This window comes from Girardinichthys multiradiatus, chromosome 7, assembly GCF_021462225.1.
Source record: "Girardinichthys multiradiatus isolate DD_20200921_A chromosome 7, DD_fGirMul_XY1, whole genome shotgun sequence".
Classification (NCBI taxonomy): domain Eukaryota; kingdom Metazoa; phylum Chordata; class Actinopteri; order Cyprinodontiformes; family Goodeidae; genus Girardinichthys; species Girardinichthys multiradiatus.
Window position 1 is genome coordinate 3473006 of NC_061800.1, and position 21307 is coordinate 3494312.

General features: G+C 39.3%; 1 protein-coding gene across 1 annotated transcript in view; it reads left to right on the top strand.

Moving 5' to 3' along the window:
- fer1l6 (fer-1 like family member 6) overlaps positions 1 to 21307 on the top strand; it is a 101639-nt gene that overhangs the window by 49840 nt on the left and 30492 nt on the right. Inside the window, exons 16-27 of the mRNA XM_047370648.1 lie at positions 82 to 202; positions 1164 to 1264; positions 4610 to 4721; positions 6710 to 6826; positions 6919 to 7071; positions 7166 to 7337; positions 7831 to 7955; positions 8138 to 8272; positions 8354 to 8503; positions 9170 to 9277; positions 9363 to 9425; positions 9587 to 9685. Coding sequence (XP_047226604.1) covers positions 82 to 202; positions 1164 to 1264; positions 4610 to 4721; positions 6710 to 6826; positions 6919 to 7071; positions 7166 to 7337; positions 7831 to 7955; positions 8138 to 8272; positions 8354 to 8503; positions 9170 to 9277; positions 9363 to 9425; positions 9587 to 9685 — 1456 coding nt within the window. The remainder of the gene's footprint in view (positions 1 to 81; positions 203 to 1163; positions 1265 to 4609; positions 4722 to 6709; positions 6827 to 6918; positions 7072 to 7165; positions 7338 to 7830; positions 7956 to 8137; positions 8273 to 8353; positions 8504 to 9169; positions 9278 to 9362; positions 9426 to 9586; positions 9686 to 21307) is intronic.

Genomic DNA, 21307 nt, shown 5'->3' on the forward strand with positions numbered 1-21307 from the left:
GAATATATATGCAATATTATCAAATTTTCAGTTTAGTTCTCTTGTATTTACACAACAATGTTTGTGTGTGATTATGTTCAGACACTACATGTATTTGCCTCTGGAAAAGAAGAAGCCCTGTATTAATGTGATGAGCTACTGGGAGGACAGAACCTACCGGCTGTACAACTCAAATATGCTGGAGAATATCGCCATCCTGTTTGTAAGTACCAACACACACACACACACACACACACACACACACTTGTCTTACTATATGTTGTAAGGACCTTGCATTGACTCTAATTGACTTCCATTGATGTCCATTCGTTTTCAACCCTTTCTATGGGCTAACCCTAACCTTACCCATAAACCTAATCATTACAAGTACATACCTAACCCTAGGCCTAACCATAACTCAATTCACACCTTAGTCCTAAACCTGACCCATAGCAAAATAACATGTGAGGACCATGAAAATTTCACTTGCCCTCACTTTGATGGTGAAATATGAAAAATGGTCCTCTGCTGCAAAAATAGGAGCAGACACGCACGCACGCGCACACACACACACCCTTTCATATGTGTACCATCTTTCAAGTTTTTATTTTTTACTTAAGATGCACCGCTTTAGTGGCTTGAAGTTAATCTACTGGGAATCCAGGTTTTAATAAATTCAAAAATCCAATACAGGTAAAAAAAAAATTTATTTACTTTGAAATTTATATTTATTTCATAAACACACCTGCAGAAGGCAGATCCAATAGCCTCAAATATGTAAAGAATGAAGCTGGTGCACCAGCTCTAGATTATATTATTGCTTTTCACCTTACTTCATTCACTGCAAAGCAAAATCCAGATGTAGCTGCACCTAAAGTGAGGGGAGTAAATAGTTAAAAAATACATTTTAAAATGCTTTTTCTTGATGATTGTGGTGCTGAAGTGTTATTTCCTGTATTTTTGTCTCAGTTTTTTTTCTTTTATTGATTTTTATGCATTTGGAATGCTGAATAGTATTGTAGCATTATTTCATTACCTGAATGTATAAATATGTATTTTTATTTACTTCCAAAGACATTTGTATCAGAGACTTCCAAATAATTTCAAAGTGAGCTTAAACTGCTGTTGTTAAATTTGCATTCCTGTTGTGATCATTTTTGCTTGGCTACCTTTGTGTCCTACAGGAGGAGGGTGTTTCTATTGCTTCTGAGATGCATAAGAAGTTGGACCCAGCAGCTGAACCAACTTTAAGATCTGCTCTCAGAGATTTTTGTTTGGATGCCAGGTAGTTACACTTAAGCTTTCACTGCTAATTTTAAGACCAACTATAGAGCCTTTGAACCTTGCGTCAGTAAATCATTTGAACTATCCACCATGTTGGATGGCAAACTAAACCTGTTAAAGTTTTGTGACATTGCCGTTTAATGTGTGACACTTTCCTCTAAATCTAAAATTATTTCTATCATATTTGCTCAGAGACTCCATTACTTTATTTAATTTTGCAACTTGCAAATCTCCACAACTGCCAGGTATAAAAACAAAATTTAATTTTATTGATTTATTCAGTTAGATTTTTAAAACAGGAAAATATTAAAGTAATCAGACCTGACTGAGTACATATACTGTTTTTCAGCAGGTTTCTGCTCTGCAGAACATGACAACACAAACATACATCAACATCATCACATTAACTAACACAGAACAACACACGCACATACAGGTCCTTCTCAAAATATTAGCATAATGTGATAAAGTTCATTATTTTCCATAATGTCATGATGACAATTTAACATTCATATATTTTAGATTCATTGCACACTAGCTGAAATATTTCAGGTCTTTTATTGTCTTAATACGGATGATTTTGGCATACAGCTCATGAAAACCCAAAATTTCTATCTCACAAAATTAGCATATCATTAAAAGGGTCTCTAAACGAGCTATGAACCTAATCATCTGAATCAACGAGTTAACTCTAAACACCTGCAAAAGATTCCTGAGGCCTTTAAAACTCCCAGCCTGGTTCATCACTCAAAACCCCAATCGTGGGTAAGACTGCCGACCTGACTGCTGTCCATAAGGCCACTATTGACACCCTCAAGCAAGAGGGTAAGACACAGAAAGAAATTTCTGAACGAATAAGCTGTTCCCAGAGTGCTGTATCAAGGCACCTCAGTGGGAAGTCTGTGGGAAGGAAAAAGTGTGACAGAAAACGCTGCACAACGAGAAGAGGTGACCGGACCCTGAGGAAGATTTTGGAGAAGGGCCGATTCCAGACCTTGGGGGACCTGCGGAAGCAGTGGACTGAGTCTGGAGTAGAAACATCCAGAGCCACCGTGCACAGGCGTGTGCAGGAAATGGGCTACAGGTGCCGCATTCCCCAGGTCAAGCCACTTTTGAACCAGAAACAGCTGCAGAAGCGCCTGACCTGGGCTACAGAGAAGCAGCACTGGACTGTTGCTCAGTGGTCCAAAGTACTTTTTTCGGATGAAAGCAAATTCTGCATGTCATTCGGAAATCAAGGTGCCAGAGTCTGGAGGAAGACTGGGGAGAAGGAAATGCCAAAATGCCAGAAGTCCAGTGTCAAGTACCCACAGTCAGTGATGGTCTGGGGTGCCGTGTCAGCTGCTGGGGTGTTGGTCCACTGTGTTTTATCACAATGCAGCTAGCTATCAGGAGATTTTGGAGCACTTCATGCTTCCATCTGCTGAAAAGCTTTATGGAGATGAAGATTTCATTTTTCAGCACGACCTGGCACCTGCTCACAGTGCCAAAACCACTGGTAAATGGTTTACTGACCATGGTATCACTGTGCTCAATTGGCCTGCCAACTCTCCTGACCTGAACCCCATAGAGAATCTGTGGAATATTGTGAAGAGAACGTTGAGAGACTGAAGATCCAACATTCTGGATGAGCTAAAGGCCGCTATCGAAGCATCCTGGGCCTCCATAAGACCTCAGCAGTGCCACAGGCTGATTGCCTCCATGCCACGCCGCATTGAAGCAGAACATTTCTGCAAAAGGATTCCCGACCAAGTATTGAGTGCATAACTGTACATGATTATTTGAAGGTTGACGTTTTTTGTATTAAAAACACTTTTCTTTTATTGGTCGGATGAAATATGCTAATTTTGTGAGATAGGCATTTTGGGTTTTCATGAGCTGTATGCCAAAATCATCCGTATTAAGACAATAAAAGACCTGAAATATTTCAGTTAGTGTGCAATGAATCTAAAATATATGAATGTTAAATTTTCATCATTACATTATGGAAAATAATGAACTTTATCACAATATGCTAATATTTTGAGAAGGACCTGTAGATATGATGAGGCCAAATGTCAGTGTCTGCAGCGATAACTGATAGATATCTCATAGAGAGCATTGGACTTCTTTAAAAGTCTTAATGTGGGAATAGTCCTTATGTGCTGTGGGATCTCATTCTAGGCTTTAGTGAGCACATGGAAGAAAGATCTCTCTTCATGACAGTTTTTGAAAGCCGGTAATGGTTTGTGCTAGACCTAGTGGTACAACCACTCCCCAAATTGGGTTTTGGTACCAGAGCACTCAGTGCTGCTGACGTGCTACTATATAGGATTTGAAAATACAGTTTAATACCTGAGTTTATAGTGTAATTTTGAAATGTTAAGGCATTAGACAATGATTGAGCAGAGCAGTGGTCCAACCAGAAGGTATATTGTGGATCTTATAAGCCCTGTTATAGTCTAGCTATTGGCTTAAGCCCAGTGTTTTATTATCCATTTCCCTTGATGTGTTTGTGACATTTTATTGTCATGACTGAGGAAGTCACCTCAAAGTATAATGGAACCAATGTGTAAAAAATACTGACTTTTTTCAGTGCAGAAATGACAGTCAGGAGAGCAAGATCTTGGGATTGCCGAAGTGGTGGAAATAGATCACTTAACTAATCCGTGAAATAGCCAGTTGGATAGAGTAAGAGTAAGTAGTAAAGTAACATTTATTGCTGTTGCAACAGGAGAGTATCAGACAAAACCGTCAAACTTTACAGTGACACTCTGAAACTGTCCCCCACAACCCACACAAACACAAAGTTACACAATGGGAATGTGTTAACTCCAGTATCTTATCTCTGCAAGCATCTGTTTACCCAGTTCCTGCTTAATGGACTCAGTTTCTGTTTGCTCCATTTAACCCTAACTTCTACTGATAAACGTTTTCTAAGAATATGCAAGGACAAACAAGCATAATTAGAAAATTATTTGACACAAAGCAATAATAATACATATTTTACATACACACTGCAATATTTAACATTATATCTACTTCCAGCCTTCGATTACAGATCCTGGCTTTTAGAAATCAGGGTAAAATAAATCTAATCATGTCTTCATCTATTGGTAGAATAATTTAAATATTACCTCAATGCCAAAAAACTCTGTATATTCTAGCATCTATGTTTTTATTACACAAAGATGAAGCCAATAAATGTAACTGAAAAGTATAACCCACGATTAAATAGCTTGTACAGTAAATCACATTTAGCTGTACTAACTTGCAGCAGACATTTTATTTTGAATGACTTTCATCAGTTTCCCACATCACCATGGAAGAATTTGGTTTCACTGTTTCATACATGTGTTTTCTACAGGAATTTCATTGATGTCGCCGAGGCCAAATTGAAGGCAGAGCTGAAGAGCAGCAACCTGACACTGCTGGACAAGAAACGTTTGACTATGTGCAAACAGGAGCTGGTGAGGCAAGCAGGACCTACTTAGGATAAGTTGAATAAAATCCAAGATAAATCTTTCAGGTTTAATCAACTGATGCCAGATTAATATGTGTTTAATTTAATATCTGATTAATAATTAGGATTTTACACATAAATGGCAATGAAAAAATGTTTGTCTCCTCTCTCACAGAGTTCTTCCAGTTTTGTGGAGTTTTTTTACAGTAAAATTTTTCAGATCATCAAACTAATTTTATATCGGAACAAGGTATTGTTTCTGTAGGGCAAAAACTTTATATCTCCATTTAAATTTGTTTTGTTTTCTTGGGAGTACCAACTGTACAGACAACCCTTCACTTCTGTCCGAGGTTTCACTGACACATTTCTAGTGAAAAGTTTCAGAGTATATATTCAGAGATGCAATGTTTTTATCCGACACCAGTGATTTTCTGAGTAAAGACAAAAAGCCGTTTTCAAGTGATTATTTTATTTATTAAATGAAAGAAGCTATCCACACTAACGAGGCCCTCTGTAAAAAAAATCATGTCCTCCTAAATCTCTTAATTGGTTGTGCCACCATTGAAACCAACAACTACAATCAAGCATTTGTGATAACTGGTAATGATTCTTCTACATCACTGTGAAGGAATTTTGGTCCACTCTTGCTCTCACCATGCTGGAGGGTTTAAATGGCATTTTTTAGACATCACAATTGGATTTAAGTCCAGACTTTGACTATAGGCCATGCCAAAATCTTTGAGCCATTTAGAGGTGGATTTGCTGGTGTGGTTTAGATCATTGTTCTGTTGTGTAACCCAAGTGCCTTGAGCTCAGTCACAAACAGATGGATGGATCTTCTCCTTTAGGATCTTCTGATAAAGAGCAGAATTCAAGATTCCATCAGTTACAGCAAAATGTCTAGGTCCTGTTTAGAAGCAAAGCATGCAGACCATCACAATACCACCACCTTGGATGACCGTCAACATGATGGAATTGTGTATTCTTTTTGGTGTCCAGTGGTTTGCAACCTCATTATAGAGTAAATTCTATAGTGCAACAGGAACAGTTGAATGAACCCCATGTTAACTGCCATAAAAACATCAACTTCCTATCTATCACAGTTGTTAGATGACTACTTCTTGTGGCCACAGCTCACAAACACATTCAGTACCTTGCAGAGTGCTGATACCCTTGGTTTTTATTTCACAGAAATATAAATCTAGAAAAATGTGGCATACATTTGAATATGCATCAGCCACCCCAAATAAATACTTGTAAAACCACCTTTTTGTTGTTTTTACTGTACTGTATGTTTCTGTGTATGTCTCTATTAGCTTTGCTCATCTAGTGACAAACATTTTTGCTCCTTTGCAAAATAGCTGAAGCTTACTGAAATAGGATAATGTCTTGTCATAGATTCTTATATGTAGTTATTTCTGGATATTATCTTGGGCATTCTAACACATTAATATGCTTTGATCTGAACTACCCCATTTTAACTTTTGCTGTATGTTTAGGATTGTTGTCCTGATAAAAGGTGAACCTTTATGACAGTCTGATGTCTTTTGCAGCTTCCCCACAGCTTCATGTTTCACAATGCTGTGTTCGAGGTGATGTGCAGTGTTAGTTTTCGACCACACACAGCATAACATTTTTTATGTTTACAGCTAAATTTATCAATTAAAAAAATACTTTATGGTGGCTCTCCGAAGATCTTTCAGGATGCCCAATCTGTATATTGTTCCCCAAAACCATTTACATTGAGTCTTTTGGCATCGATACGGCAGCACAAGGAAACAGAAAGGGTTCAACTGTATAGTTGGGTGTATTGATTCGTTCTACTATGGTAGTCAGTCTAAATGAGTATATAATGAGTATATGTTTTTCAAAGCTCTAAAGAGATGTTTTTTGAGAGAAGGAGCAGGACAGCATGGAGCTAAAGTGTGTTCTCCAGCAAAATGTTATTTCAAAGCATTAGCAGAACACAGTACATGGCAATTTGGGCATATGTGTGTGTTGCAGGAGAGTTTGATAGGAGAGGCTGATTCGCTGGGAGATAGGAAAAGAGCAGCAGGAGTGAAAGAAATGCTACAGGACGCAACTAAGCTAATACAAAAACTATGTTTTCTCGTGGAGGAGGTATGAGAAAAGTTTTAACAGTTTCTGACTGATATATTTACCATCAACACTCTAGATTTTCGTTTTCACGTATGCACATCCTCACACTGCAGCCACAACACACAGTCCCAGACATGTTTGTGTGGTTGCTTAGCAACAACAAACGTGTTGCATACGCCAGAGTCCGAACCAGAGACCTGTTATACTCCAGCAACCGGGAGGCAAGAGGAATACTCTGTGGGAAGATAGTAACACTGTATCTGAAGGTTAGAACACATATATTACACAGGTCCTTTACACTGCGGCATGACTGGTATAAAAAAAAAAAAAACTCGTGTGTGTGTGTGTGTGTGTGTGTAGCCTCCAGGGAAGCGGCCTGCAGGATTCCAGGTTCAAGCCAAGCTGGATGCGTATCTGTGGTTTGGAGCTTGCTCAGACTCCAGCCATATGCTGGATGACCTGTCTGCAGGATACAGACCAGGCCCAGGGGGCACCGAGACCAACAGCCCTCCTTCATACCTGCTTTGCCCAGGTGAGGAAGAAGCACCAATATGCAAAATCTTGGCACTATGTCCATTTATCTTTTAAGGTTTCACAATAATCCTCAATGTTCTGGAGTAAGTGGGTTTCATGACCCAAAGAGGGAAACATTAGCAGCAATCTTAAAGTTTGCTGTTGCCCCTCAATCTTTATAAGGTTATAAACCATTAAGAAACAATAACGCTGAAAACATTTGTTGCCAGAGGATGCCAGAAACCTTGGTGTAGTTATACACTCAGACATGAACTTTAACAGCCACATAAAGTCTGTTAGTAAATAAGAGGTCAGTTGTCTTAAAAGCATTGTAATAGATTTATATTCTTCATAACTGAAATGGACCATTGCATTCTAATGACTTTTATTGGCTCAAAGTCATGAAGTAATGCAGGCAGAAGGTATCCTGCTCACACTCTGACATTTTTATCAGGTAAATGTCAGTGTATCAAAGAGTTTGTAAACTGACTCGCTGCTGTTTGTTTCTCAAGAACCGCACAAATTCCAGCTACGGTGCCACATGTATCAGGCTCGTGGCCTGATTGCTGCAGACAACACGGGCCTTTCGGACCCATTTGCCCGAGTCACATTTCTCTCACACAGCCAAACCACCAATGTAAGTGTGTAATTACATGTAATGCTAGATCAAGACTATAAGACCGTTTCCTGACATAAAATACTTTAAAAGCATGCGGGATAAATTGTGTAAGTTTAGAATGAACTTGTCTTACACCTGCTGGACTTTCTGCTGTCCATGTATGATCTCTTTCTTGATATTCTTGTTTTGTGTGTTGTCAGATCATCAGTCAGACTCTCAGTCCTACATGGAATCATTGTTTACAAATGAGCCCACTTCTGCTAAGTGGAGACCTGCAGCACATCCAGGAGGAGCCTCCACACGTTGTTGTCGAGGTGTACGATGATGATGCTCTGGTAATCCCAACAGCAGACAGATAATTTAGAAGAGTCTTAGTGTCTGCCATCTCTGAACCCCTCCCTGCTCCCTCTTTACAGGGAAAAGCAGAGTATCTAGGAGCCACAGTGGCGGTCCCTGAAGTGCGCCTAGCTTCTGAACCCTACTTTCCCCCCACCTTGCAGTACAGCCCACTTCACTGTGGGAGCCAGTCAGGTGGAGACCTACTGGCTGCATTCGAACTGCTGCAGGTTAGTCATTCAGGACACCTCCATGGCCCCAGATGTATACAATTAAGCTATATGACATCTTTGTACAACAGGTAAAGGAATCTTTGTCTCTAATTGCTGTATACAATCTCATTTAAAATAATCTGAACAAATCAGTTCAGATCAGTTTATATAGCGACAATTCACAAAACATGTCTCAAGGCACTTTACAACAAAAGTCAATTTAGTCGAATCATACATATTCCAAGTCAAGTAAATACACTCCAATTGATCCCAGTTATTAATCAATGTGGTCAAATTCAGTTTAATATTTATATCCTTCAGTAACAGTAGTGGGCAGCACTCCTGCTGTCTCTTCACCATGATTATCCAAACAGCTGACGGTCTTCTTTGTGAACATGAGAAATGTGTAGAGGAGACTGGTGGTGTGCCAGAGTCAGTAAGGGTGGGGCAAGTCTAGAACTCTACTCCATTTAGCGACAGAACTCCAGTCACTCTGCAACTTTTTTGGCATCTCATTAATAGGACTTTAAACCATATGTATGATATTCTGGATTTGTTTTAGCTGTTAACTGTTTAAAACCGTAGTATACTGTACCTTAACACTGATAACCTGCCTATGCTTACTTAACGCACAGTTCTAATCACATTAATCCACATTTAACTTGTCCTATGACCACCGTGTAGATTTCAAAATCTGGCCAGCTGATTCTGCCAGATTTAGAAGAACAGGAAGGAGGTATCTATACTGTTCCTGCCAACATCAGGCCTGTTCTCAGCACCTACAGGCTGGAGGTTCGGATGGTTTAACTTCTGATCAATAGCAGTTGAGGTGATCTTTCAATTAACTTTTAAAACAGATGTTTATTATTCCCAACAGGTTTTGTTCTGGGGACTGAGGGAGCTGAAGAAGGTTCAGCTCCTTTCTGTTGATCGGCCACAGGTTTGAGAAAATCACTGATTTCAAAGAGAAACTGGATTATACATAGTTTTCATTACTGTCAATACATTTGCATTTAGTGTGCTTTCTAACTGTATTTTAGAAGCTTATTAATAAATCAGGGGTCTCACAAAAATTTACTTGAAGATGTTCATCTTTTACAGGTGTTCATAGAGTGTGCAGGTAAAACTCTCCGTTCCTCAGTCATCCAGAAATACAAGTCCAACCCAAACTTCACCACACTGTTAGATGCCATAGAGCTGGTAAGATCAACACCCTTAACACAAATAAACTACATTAGAAATAAACTACATTAGAAACCCGGCTCTTTATGAGCCAGGTGGTTTATGAGGGGCAAATCATGTTTCCATTTATACCTAAACATCCTGTTGGCAAAAGGCCTTTCAAACATACACTACTGGTCAAACGTTTTAGAACGCCTTTCTCAAGTAATAGGTTTCTTTATTTAAATTAAAGATTCTCACCAGAGACAACAAACCTGTGAATACACACACATGGAATGATGTAGTAAACAAAAAGTGTAAATAACTCTAAACAATTTTATATTTTAGATTATTACAAAATACCCACCCTTTGCTTTGATTCCTGCTTTGTTCTCTTCTCTCCATGAGCTTCATGAGGTGGTCACTTGAAATGGTTTTCCAAAGAAACTTGAAAGAACTTCCCAGACGTTCATTGAGAGACAGCCAAAGGTTAACATTTCAGTCATTACAGCAAAGGGTGGCTACTCGAAGGCATCTAAAATATAACATATTTAAAGTTCTTTTACAATTTTTGGTTTGCTTCATAATTCCATATGTGTTCATTCACTGTTTTGATGCCTTCATTGAGAATGTATGTACGATGTAAATAGTAATAAACCATTGAATGAGAAAGGCGTTTTAAAACGTTTGACCTGTAGTGTAAATTAGCAAGTTAATGTCGGTGAGTGAAATAAGTATTTAAACCAGTACAACCCAAGCAGAGCTGTGGCTCCTAGAGATTGAGAATGTTCCCATGTGGCACACAGATCAATCAGTCAAACAATTTCCACAGAATACATCTCTTCCATTCCAGCCTCACCACAATTTGTCAAAGCATATCAGGGACAGGATAATTGTTTGCAGACAAATGAGACTGGCTTTAAAAAAACATGTTGATCAAATATTCATATTTACCAGGCTGGAAGGTGCTACATTACCTTCACCTGGAAGCTTGTTGAGAAGGTCACAACTGTTTGTGCAATTTTTCAGAAAGAGAAGAAATAGAAACTGACCACCTATCCCCATCTGGAGCTCCATGCCAAATCTTACCTCATTGGGTGAGGATGATCATAAGAAAAGGCAGGGATCCGCCTACAGTTGCAAGGGAGGATCCTGTAAATGATCTGAAATCACTTGACACCAAAGTCATCAAGAATTCCATTGGTAATACAGTGTAAAATAATAAGAGTTCTGACCTCTGATATAGAAGACACATATACTTTTAAAGCCCCTTCCTCAAAACACGTTAAGGCACGATTAAGGCGCCGATTAGCAATTTCCATTGGTTTTGGGAAAGGACAGATGAGGCAAGGGGGTAGAAGTCAGCCCATCTCTGTTACACCCCTTGATAGCTAAGGAGGACTTTTACAGAGGTGAGCCACCTTCATGGGCTCAGGGGAGTGATGTAGTGATTCAGTTCAGTTTATTTATTTAGCACCAATTTACAACACATTTCTTCTCAAGGCACTTTAGAAAGTCAAATCAATCGAATCACACAGATTCCAACTACGTATAAATTCATCCGAGTTATCAAATAATGCAGTTAAATTTAGTTTATTATTCAGATTGATTAAAAAGTTTTCTATCTAAGCAGATTGCATCCAGTCAGTGACATGCAGCATTCACTCCTCCTGGATGTGCATGTAGCGACACTGGACAGTCACTTTCATTGTGTCATTGACTTTGCACCAGTCCCTCATGCCAGGCATGCATGTAGCGACAGCGGAAAGGAAAACTCCCCTTTAACAAGAGAAAACCTCCAGCAGAACCAGGCTCGGTGTGAGCGGCCATCTGCAGTGACCGATTGGGGGTATGACAGAACAGAGCATACACACTAAAATAACAAAGAAGAACTGATCCAGGATTACTTTCTGAAGGATTTTAACAGCATTTTGTGGATGTCCTGATAATAAAGAATTACAGTAGTCCAGTCTTGAAATTACAAATGCATTGACTAATTACCCCGTCACCCCTCTTAGACATATCCTGTATATGTCTATTTTAGGTAATTTTTTTGGAGATTAAAAAATCGTAGAAATCCTAGAAACCTGTTTAATATGGGATTTGAATGACATGTCCTTGTCAGGAAGGGCTCTTGGAGCTTGACCCACTTGCAGGCAGGCAAGCAGAAGCACCACGGTGAGTACAACGATTTATTTAACAAAGAGAAAAAGCTTGCAGCCAGACATGAGGTGGCAGAAGCAGGCACGAACATAGACAGGCATGGTATGAATAAAACAGTATAAACCAGCAAGGAGTAAACAGAACTGAAGAGTATAAAGAGTATAACAAACAAGTTAAAACAGGGAAACTGATTGGCATAACGCAGGCAGACTAAATGGAGCTAATTAGAGGGGGGAGCAGTGGCAAGAAAACACAATATGAACATAAAACTATATCTAACAGAAATAACTCAAAAAGTACAAAGAACATACGTAAAGAAATAGATGCAATACAACATGAACCAAGTGGAAACGCTGAAAAACATAATGAGAAAATAATCAAAATATAGATCAAAACCAGCAGATGACGTGGTCGTGCTGGCCCCCTCTAGCCAAGACCTACATCGACAGCGAGAGGAGCCAGTTGAAGTGGCTGTGGCATCTATACCGGATGGCTCCTGGACGCCTTCCTCGGAAGGTGTTCCAGGCACGTCCAACCGGGACGAGGCCCAGGGGATGGCCCAGAATACCCTGGAGGGACTACAGGGGTTAGACAATAAAACTGAAACACCTGGTTTTAGACCACAATAATTTATTAGTATGGTGTAGGGCCTCCTTTTGCGGCCAATACAGCGTCAGTTCGTCTTGGGAATGACATATACAAGTCCTGCACAGGGGTCAGAGAGATTTTAAGCCATTCTTCTTGCAGGATAGTGGCCAGGTCACAACGTGATACTGGTGGAGGAAAACGTTTCCTGACTCGCTCCTCCAAAACACCCCAAAGTGGCTCAATAATATTTAGATCTGGTGACTGTGCAGGTCATGGGAGATGTTCAACTTCACTTTCATGTTCATCAAACCAATCTTTCATCAGTCTTGCTGTGTATTGGTGCATTGTCATCCTGATACATGGCACCGCCTTCAGGATACAATGTTTGAACCATTGGATGCACATGGTCCACAAGAATGGTTCGGTAGTCCTTGGCAGTGACGCGCCCATCTAGCACAAGTATTGGGCCAAGGGAATGCCATGATATGGCAGCAAAAACCATCACTGATCCACCCCCATGCTTCACTCTGGGCATGCAACAGTCTGGGTGGTACGCTTCTTTGGGGCTTCTCCACACCGTAACTCTCCCAGATGTGGGGAAAACAGTACAGGTCCTTCTCAAAATATTAGCATATTGTGATAAAGTTCATTATTTTCCATAATGTCATGATGAAAATTTAACATTCATATATTTTAGATTCATTGCACACTAACTGAAATATTTCAGGTCTTTTATTGTCTTAATACGGATGATTTTGGCATACAGCTCATGAAAACCCAAAATTCCTATCTCACAAAATTAGCATATCATTAAAAGGGTCTCTAAACGAGCTATGAACCTAATCATCTGAATCAACAAGTTAACTCTAAACACCTGCAAAAGATTCCTGAGGCCTTTAAAACTCCCAGCCTGGTTCATCACTCAAAACCCCAATCATGGGTAAGACTGCTGACCTGACTGCTGTCCAGAAGGCCACTATTGACACCCTCAAGCAAGAGGGTAAGACACAGAAATAAATTTCTGAACGAATAGGCTGTTCCCAGAGTGTTGTATCAAGGCACCTCAGTGGGAAGTCTGTGGGAAGGAAAAAGTGTGGCAGAAAACGCTGCACAACGAGAAGAGGTGACCGGACCCTGAGGAAGATTGTGGAGAAGGGCCGATTCCAGACCTTGGGGGACCTGCAGAAGAAGTGGACTGAGTCTGGAGTAGAAACATCCAGAGCCACCGTGCACAGGCATGTGCAGGAAATGGGTTACAGGTGCCGCGTTCCCCAGGTCAAGCCACTTTTGAACCAGAGACAGCGGCAGAAGCGCCTGACATGGGCTACAAAGAAGCAGCACTGGACTGTTGCTCAGTGGTCCAAAGTACTTTTTTCGGATGAAAGCAAATTTTGCATGTCATTCGGAAATCAAGGTGCCAGAGTCTGGAGGAAGACTGGGGAGAAGGAAATGCCAAAATGCCAGAAGTCCAGTGTCAAGTACCCACAGTCAGTGATGGTCTGGGGTGCCGTGTCAGCTGCTGGGGTGTTGGTCCACTGTGTTTTATCAAGGGCAGGGTCAATGCAGCTAGCTATCAGGAGATTTTGGAGCACTTCATGCTTCCATCTGCAGAAAAGCTTTATGGAGATGAAGATTTCATTTTTCAGCACGACCTGGCACCTGCTCACAGTGCCAAAACCACTGGTAAATGGTTTACTGACCATGGTATCACTGTGCTCAATTGGCCTGCCAACTCTCCTGACCTGAACCCCATAGAGAATCTGTGGGATATTGTGAAGAGAACGTTGAGAGACTCAAGACCCAACACTCTGGATGAGCTAAAGGCCGCTATCGAAGCATCCTGGGCCTCCATAAGACCTCAGCAGTGCCACAGGCTGATTGCCTCCATGCCACGCCGCATTGAAGCAGTCACTTCTGCCAAAGGATTCCCGACCAAGTATTGAGTGCATAACTGTACATGATTATTTGAAGGTTGACGTTTTTTGTATTAAAAACACTTTTCTTTTATTGGTCGGATGAAATATGCTAATTTTGTGAGATAGGAATTTTGGGTTTTCATGAGCTGTATGCCACAATCATCCGTATTAAGACAATAAAAGACCTGAAATATTTAACTTAGTGTGCAATGAATCTAAAATTTATGAATGTTAAATTTTCATCATGACATTATGGAAAATAATGAACTTTATCACAATATGCTAATATTTTGAGAAGGACCTGTAAAGGTGGACTCATCAGAGAACAATACATGTTTCACAATGTCCACAGCCCAAGATTTACGCTCCTTGCACCATTGAAACCAACATTTTGCATTGGCATGAGTGACCAAAGGTTTGGCAATAGCAGCCCGGCCGTGTATATTGACCCTGTGGAGCTCCCGATGGACAGTTCTGGTGGAAACAGGAGAGTTGAGGTGCACATTTAATTCTGCCGTGATTTGGGCAGCCATGGTTTTATGTTTTTTGGATACAATCCGGGTTAGCACCCAAACATCCCTTTCAGACAGCTTCCTCTTGCGTCCACAGTTAATCCTGTTGGATGTGGTTCGTCCTTCTTGGTGGTATGCTGACATTACCCTGGATACCGTGGCTCTTAATACATCACAAAGACTTGCTGTCTTGGTCACAGATGCGCCAGCAAGACGTGCACCAACAATTTGTCCTCTTTTGAACTCTGGGATGTCACCCATAATGTTGTGTGCATTTCAATATTTTGAGCAAAACTGTGCTCTTATCCTGCTAATTGAACCTTCACACTCTGCTCTTACTGGTGCAATGTGCAATCAATAAAGACTGGCTACCAGGCTGGTCCAATTTAGCCATGAAACCTCCCACATTAAATGACAGGTGTTTCAGTTTCATTGTCCAACCCCTGTATGGCTCCCCCCGGATGAGCTGGAGGAGGTGTCTGGGGAGAGGGATGTCTGGGTCTCTCCTCTGAGTCTGCTGCCCCGCGACCCGGTCACAGATGAAGCAGAAGACAATGAGTACAAGTAGATGAAAACCAGAAACCAAACACTAGAGAATTGTGTATACCATCAAGGTTATTTACTTTATTACTGGAGGTCAATATAATGCCATCCACATTAATTGATTGACTAAGCAGATTCTTTTTCAAAGACTCTGGTCTAAAGATGACAACTTATGTCTTTTATCTCACTGATTGGGTAGGAGACAACGTAACTATACACAGCATATTTCAATAACAATCTTAAACTTTTAAATCATTTATGCTGAGCTTTTTGTGTATATAGGCACTGTTATAGAAAGCTAGTCTTGGGCTTGAGCTATAGCTTACCCTTACACATCCTCTAGTTTGTATCCTTCTGTTTGATACACGATGGCTTCTCTCTCTCCTTTACTTATCCACAATGCTTCAGGTCTTGCTGCCAAGAGCCTACGTTGGCTCTCTTCTTTCACTCTGAGTCTGACAACAGCCATAAACAGAGCAGCAGTTAGTTGCTTTGTTTTTTGTGTCTATATCACATCACTTTGGACCGTGGGGCCGCCTTGCTATTAACAATCCCAGCACCACTGTGATGGTACTCAATTGTAATGGAAAATGAATCAAACCTTGTTTAACTGACCCGATCCAACCCAACCCGTATCAATGCAGAAGGGGCTGGTGTTTGAAGATTTATCATTTACATGAACAAATTGAAATCTGTCAGACAAATAAGATTTAAACCAGATTAGTGGTGTTCCCCTGATCCCTACAGCATGTTGCAGTCTTTCTAAAAGAATATTTTATTAAACTGTATCAAATGTAGAACTAAAATCTAACAGAACAAGTACAGACACAAGTTTATTGTCTGAAGCCAAGAGAAAATCACTGGTGACTTTCACCGGTGTTGTTTCAGTGCAAATCATTACAGTGTAAATGCTCATACACTTGATTAGCAAGGATTTTCTCAAAACATTTAGAGAAGAACAGAAGATTGGATATAGGTCTGTAATTTCTTAAGTCATCTTCATCAAGAGAAGGTTTCTTAAGTAAAGGTGTCAGTGTCTGTGGCTGTAGTGGACCAAAATGCAGACAAGAACTGGGCAGCAGCATGTTCAGAGAAGGCTTCTTCTTTAATCACAGGTTTTTCCAAGCTTTACATGAATAACCTTCCAAACTTACATGAGTTCCTTCCACAAGGAAACATAGCACCAACAGAACTTCAATATGGGTACAACGGAAGGAACCAGCGGAGAATAATTATAACAACCAGGTATATAAGCAGGGAGAGGAGTAGAATGGACCAATGAGAGGAAGCTAAGGTGATCAGATGGGAAGTGGGAACAGGTGCGGAGACTGAGGGAATGAATGGTTACTATGGTGACCAAACTGGGAGACACGGGGACACTGGAGAAACTAAACTATAAAATAAACCAAAGGGAAACTAGATTTAAAGATAAAACACTAACTCACATGGAGGAGCAGGGAAGCGAAAACCAAATACACCCAACCATATAACAATAACAATAACTGAAAGGGATCTAAGGACAAGGGGAGGAACAGGGAAAAGAAACTAATAAACTAGAAAAATGCAGCAAGAACAAATAACCTAACAGTAAACAAGCATAGAAACACTAAGCGAGAAACTAAACTAGAAAACTCAAAGAAGCAAAGAGAACTGTAATAATAATAATAATAATAATAATTCTCAGAGGAGAAAACCATTCTAAGTAATAAATAAATGAGAAAGCAACCACCAATCTATGGGCAAGGGGAGAAAGAACTACTAAAACTTGGAGGCAGGAGACAGAACAAAACTATCAGGAAACAGAAGGAATTAACAAACATAACTACTAAACCCAAAGGAATAGAAACATCTAGCTGAAAAGTAAACAAACACAAAACCAAAACAAAGTCCAAAATGGCAGATCCTGACAAAAGGTTTAATTACAGCTACTTTAAAAGCCTGTAGTACATATTTTCTCAGGATAGAATAATCAAATCTAGAATGGGGCTGGTAATCATCAAGGGGAACATTTCCTTAAATTTGGTTGGGATTGGGTCTAACATACGAGTTGAAGGTTTAGATTAAGCTAATATTTTTGATAACTCAGGAAGCTCCACTGGATCATAACAGTACAAACTGTCTCACTTACTGAAGATGAAGTAATCATGTTCGGAAGAATGCCAATGATTTTATTTTTTAATAGAATCGATTTTATTTAAAAAGAATACAATAAGGTCATTAGTGCTGAAAGCTAAGTGAATGGATGACTCAACAGAGCTATGACTGTGAAAATTTAGCAACTGTACTAAAAAGAAACCTAGGATTATTCTTATTCTCTTCTAGTAATGATGAGAAATAAGCTGTTCTAGCTTGGCGAAGTGTCTTTTTATACAAGAGTAGACTTTTTTCCATATTAAGTAGGACTCTTTTTGTCAGGAAATGTTGAATTTGTGTTGGACCAAGGTGCAGAGCAGAGCGAGGAATAGGCATGGTTACACTATTTCCAGGTCTTGGAAAACTGGTGGAAAAACCAGGCTCGTACAGATCTGGGCAGTTATAAGCATGGAGGAATGAAGCATAACATCAGGTAGCAAACAGTAGAATTCAGTGGTGAGACCAGAAAACCAGAAAGTACAAATGCTGAGGGGAAGTGGAGAATGGACCCATGAACTAAGGGAGCTAATCAAGGAGAGAATCCGGTGCAGCTGGTGTGGGAGAGACCTGAGGCGACTGAAGGGAGGGTGATTAATTAACACAACTGAGTAGTGTCCCTGGGAGTCCAAGGAGGTAACAAAAACATTTAAATGAACTGAAATAAGTAAATAATGAGACTGCCAAAAGAACATAAACAGAGAGCAACCAGATCTATAAGAAAATACAAACTAAAACGTCTAACATGGGAATCCAGGAAAGTAACAAAACCCTAAACACCAGAATTAATCTGATAAACCTAAATTAACTGAAATAAAGCAACTGAAGAACCTGGCAGAGCAGAGAAAGTAAGCAGAACACAAATTCAAAACCCCAAATACAGGCAGATTATGACACCTTTAGGTGTGTAGAATGTGATTTTCTCTCCAATTTTCGAGCATGATGCTTTTAAATATGTAGCTCTGAATTAAACCAGTGAGTCAACCTCCTATGAATAATTACCTTTTTTTCAAGAGTTACATTGTTTAATGCACCACACCATGAGGTAGTAACTCTATGAACAAGAACATCAATTTGTGAAAGGAAAGATATTAAATAACTGGTTCCACTGTGATTTTCTGTGATAATGAGAAAATTAAAAACGGAACTAAAAATGGAGGGTTGTTACAGCATTGTCTGATAATGTCCTACTATAATAAAAAGAAAATCAGGTGTGCAGTACTCAGGTAAATTGAACTCAAAGGTTATTTAAAAAATGGTCAGACAAGACAGGGTTATGAGGAAATACTGTTATTTCTTAACACTCGTCAGCACAAGGTCCAGAGTATGAAAACAAAAGTGGGTAGGTATGCGGATATTTTGAGCAAAGCCAATTGAGTCTAAGACAGCATTAAAGGCTATACAGGTCCTTCTCAAAATATTAGCATATTGTGATAAAGTTCATTATTTTCCATAATGTAATGATGAAAATTTAACAGTCATATATTTTAGATTCATTGCACACTAACTGAAATATTTCAGGTCTTTTATTGTCTTAATACGGATGATTGTGGCATACAGCTCATGAAAACCCAAAATTCCTATCTCACAAAATTAGCATATCATTAAAAGGGTCTCTAAACGAGCTATGAACCTAATCATCTGAATCAACGAGTTAACTCTAAACACCTGCAAAAAATTCCTGAGGCCTTTAAAACTCATTACCCAACAATGTAAGGCAAGGCAAGTTTATTTAAATATCGCATTTCAGTAGCAAGACAATTCATGGAAAGAGACATAAAAGCAAAAGTACATTGCAATGGCATAAAGGTAATTAAGTAATTAAAGAGAATAAAAAATTAATAATTAAAAAGATGATAATAAAAAATTAATTCAATAAAAAAAGAATGATAAAATGATTGATAAGAAAATGAAAGGAAAGTTGGACTGAAAACTTAACTAATAATGTTTACATAGCACAGTCAAAGGCCACTCCAAATATGTTTTTTTGTTTTGTTTTGGGTTTTTTTTCACTTTGAGAAGTCTTCACATATCAGGCACCAGAACCTCTGAACAGGTGTAAATAACCATAGTGCATGGATATAATTATCTGGTATATTGCTTGTGCAGTGTAAGCAAATATTGGAAGGTGCCAAGCCCATCCTGAACATCTGTTGACCTGTATAGTATACTCTATGAAGGATTCTATATTGTATTAATTGCAAACTGGGGTTACTTGTCAGTTTAAAAGTTCTGGAACATATCTGAGACCAGAATGTTTGGTCAAAGTTAACTGATAAGTCCACCTCCCATTTTGTAATAGGAAGGGAAATTGATTAATCTATATTAGACAGTGTCCTGCATATTTTAGACATTAATTTGGGGGAGTTGAGTTTTAGGAACTCTAGTACACTTGATGGCATTTGTAACCCAACGTTATTAAGTCTAACTTTATTTTTTATTATAGATGTAATTTGTTGATATTCTAAAAATGTATTCTTGTCCATCCTGTATTGTATAATTAATCTGTTAAATGGGATGAACTGAATTCCTTCAAATATATGTTCCACGTATTCAATTCCTTTACTCCTCCATTATGGAAAATGTATCATATTATTTTTTTGTAGGATGTCAGGGTTGTTCCAGATGGGTGTACTTCTGCATGGGATTAGTGAAGACCCTGTCATTTTTATATATTCCCACCATGCTGTCAGAGAGGTGCTGATGTTGAGGCTTTTGAAGCATACATCAATTCAATTCAATTCAAATTCAAAGATACTTTATTGAGGGGAAATTAGAATTCCAGTACAACCCATCCAAACAGACATCATGACACAAGACAAGGGGGGGACGGGTCACCGAGGCTTTGCTGCCCACTCACAGGCGCTGCCCTTACTAGATGAGAGAAGAGGCCACATTAGGAAAGTAGAGGCCGTTTTATATTTGAGCTAATAAATGGTAGATCGGAAATCTGTATATTATTGCATAATGTCTGTTCTACGTCTAGCCAGGGTTCATCTAGAGGACTGTGTTTAAACCATTTTGAGATGTAATGTAGCCTGTTAGTTAAGAAGTAAAGATGAAAGTTAGGCAGATCTAGTCCTCCTTTATCTTTGGTCTTTTGTAGTGTTTTTAGGCTAATACGTGGGGGCTTATCTTTCCAGAGAAATTTAGTGATGGAGGAGTCCAGAGATCTAAACCAGTCAGATGACGGTTTATTCGGAATCATTGCAAATAAGTAATTGATTTTTGGCAAGACCATCATTTTTATTGAAGCAACCCTGCCCATGAGTTATATGGGTAGAGATTTCCATCTAGCGAGATCATCTTCCACTTTTTTTTAAGAGCGGGATGTGGTTTAGTTTTGTTAAATCTGCCAATCTAGGAGACACATTAATGCCCAAATATGTAATATTCCCTGATTGTAGTTGTATATTAGGAAAATTGTTGAAAGAACAATTAATTGGAAGAACTGTCGATTTTAACCAATTTATAGAATAGTCTGAAATTCTTGAGAAAGAATTTATCAATCCAATCACCTGAGCGACAGAGGTTTGCAAATGCTGGAGAAAGAGTAATACATCTTCTGCATAAAGACATATTTTATGTTCAATATTCCTGAATTTTATGCCTTTAATATCTTTAGTTTGTCTGATTGCTGCTGCTAGTGGTTCAATAAAAATAGCAAATAATGAGGGCGAAAGTGGGCATCCCTGCCTGGTGCCCCTCTAAAGACAGAAGCAGGAAGATGTTTGGTTATTTGTTCTGATACATGCTGCTGGGGAACTGTATAATATTTTTATCCAGTTTATGAAAGAGCTTCCAAAACC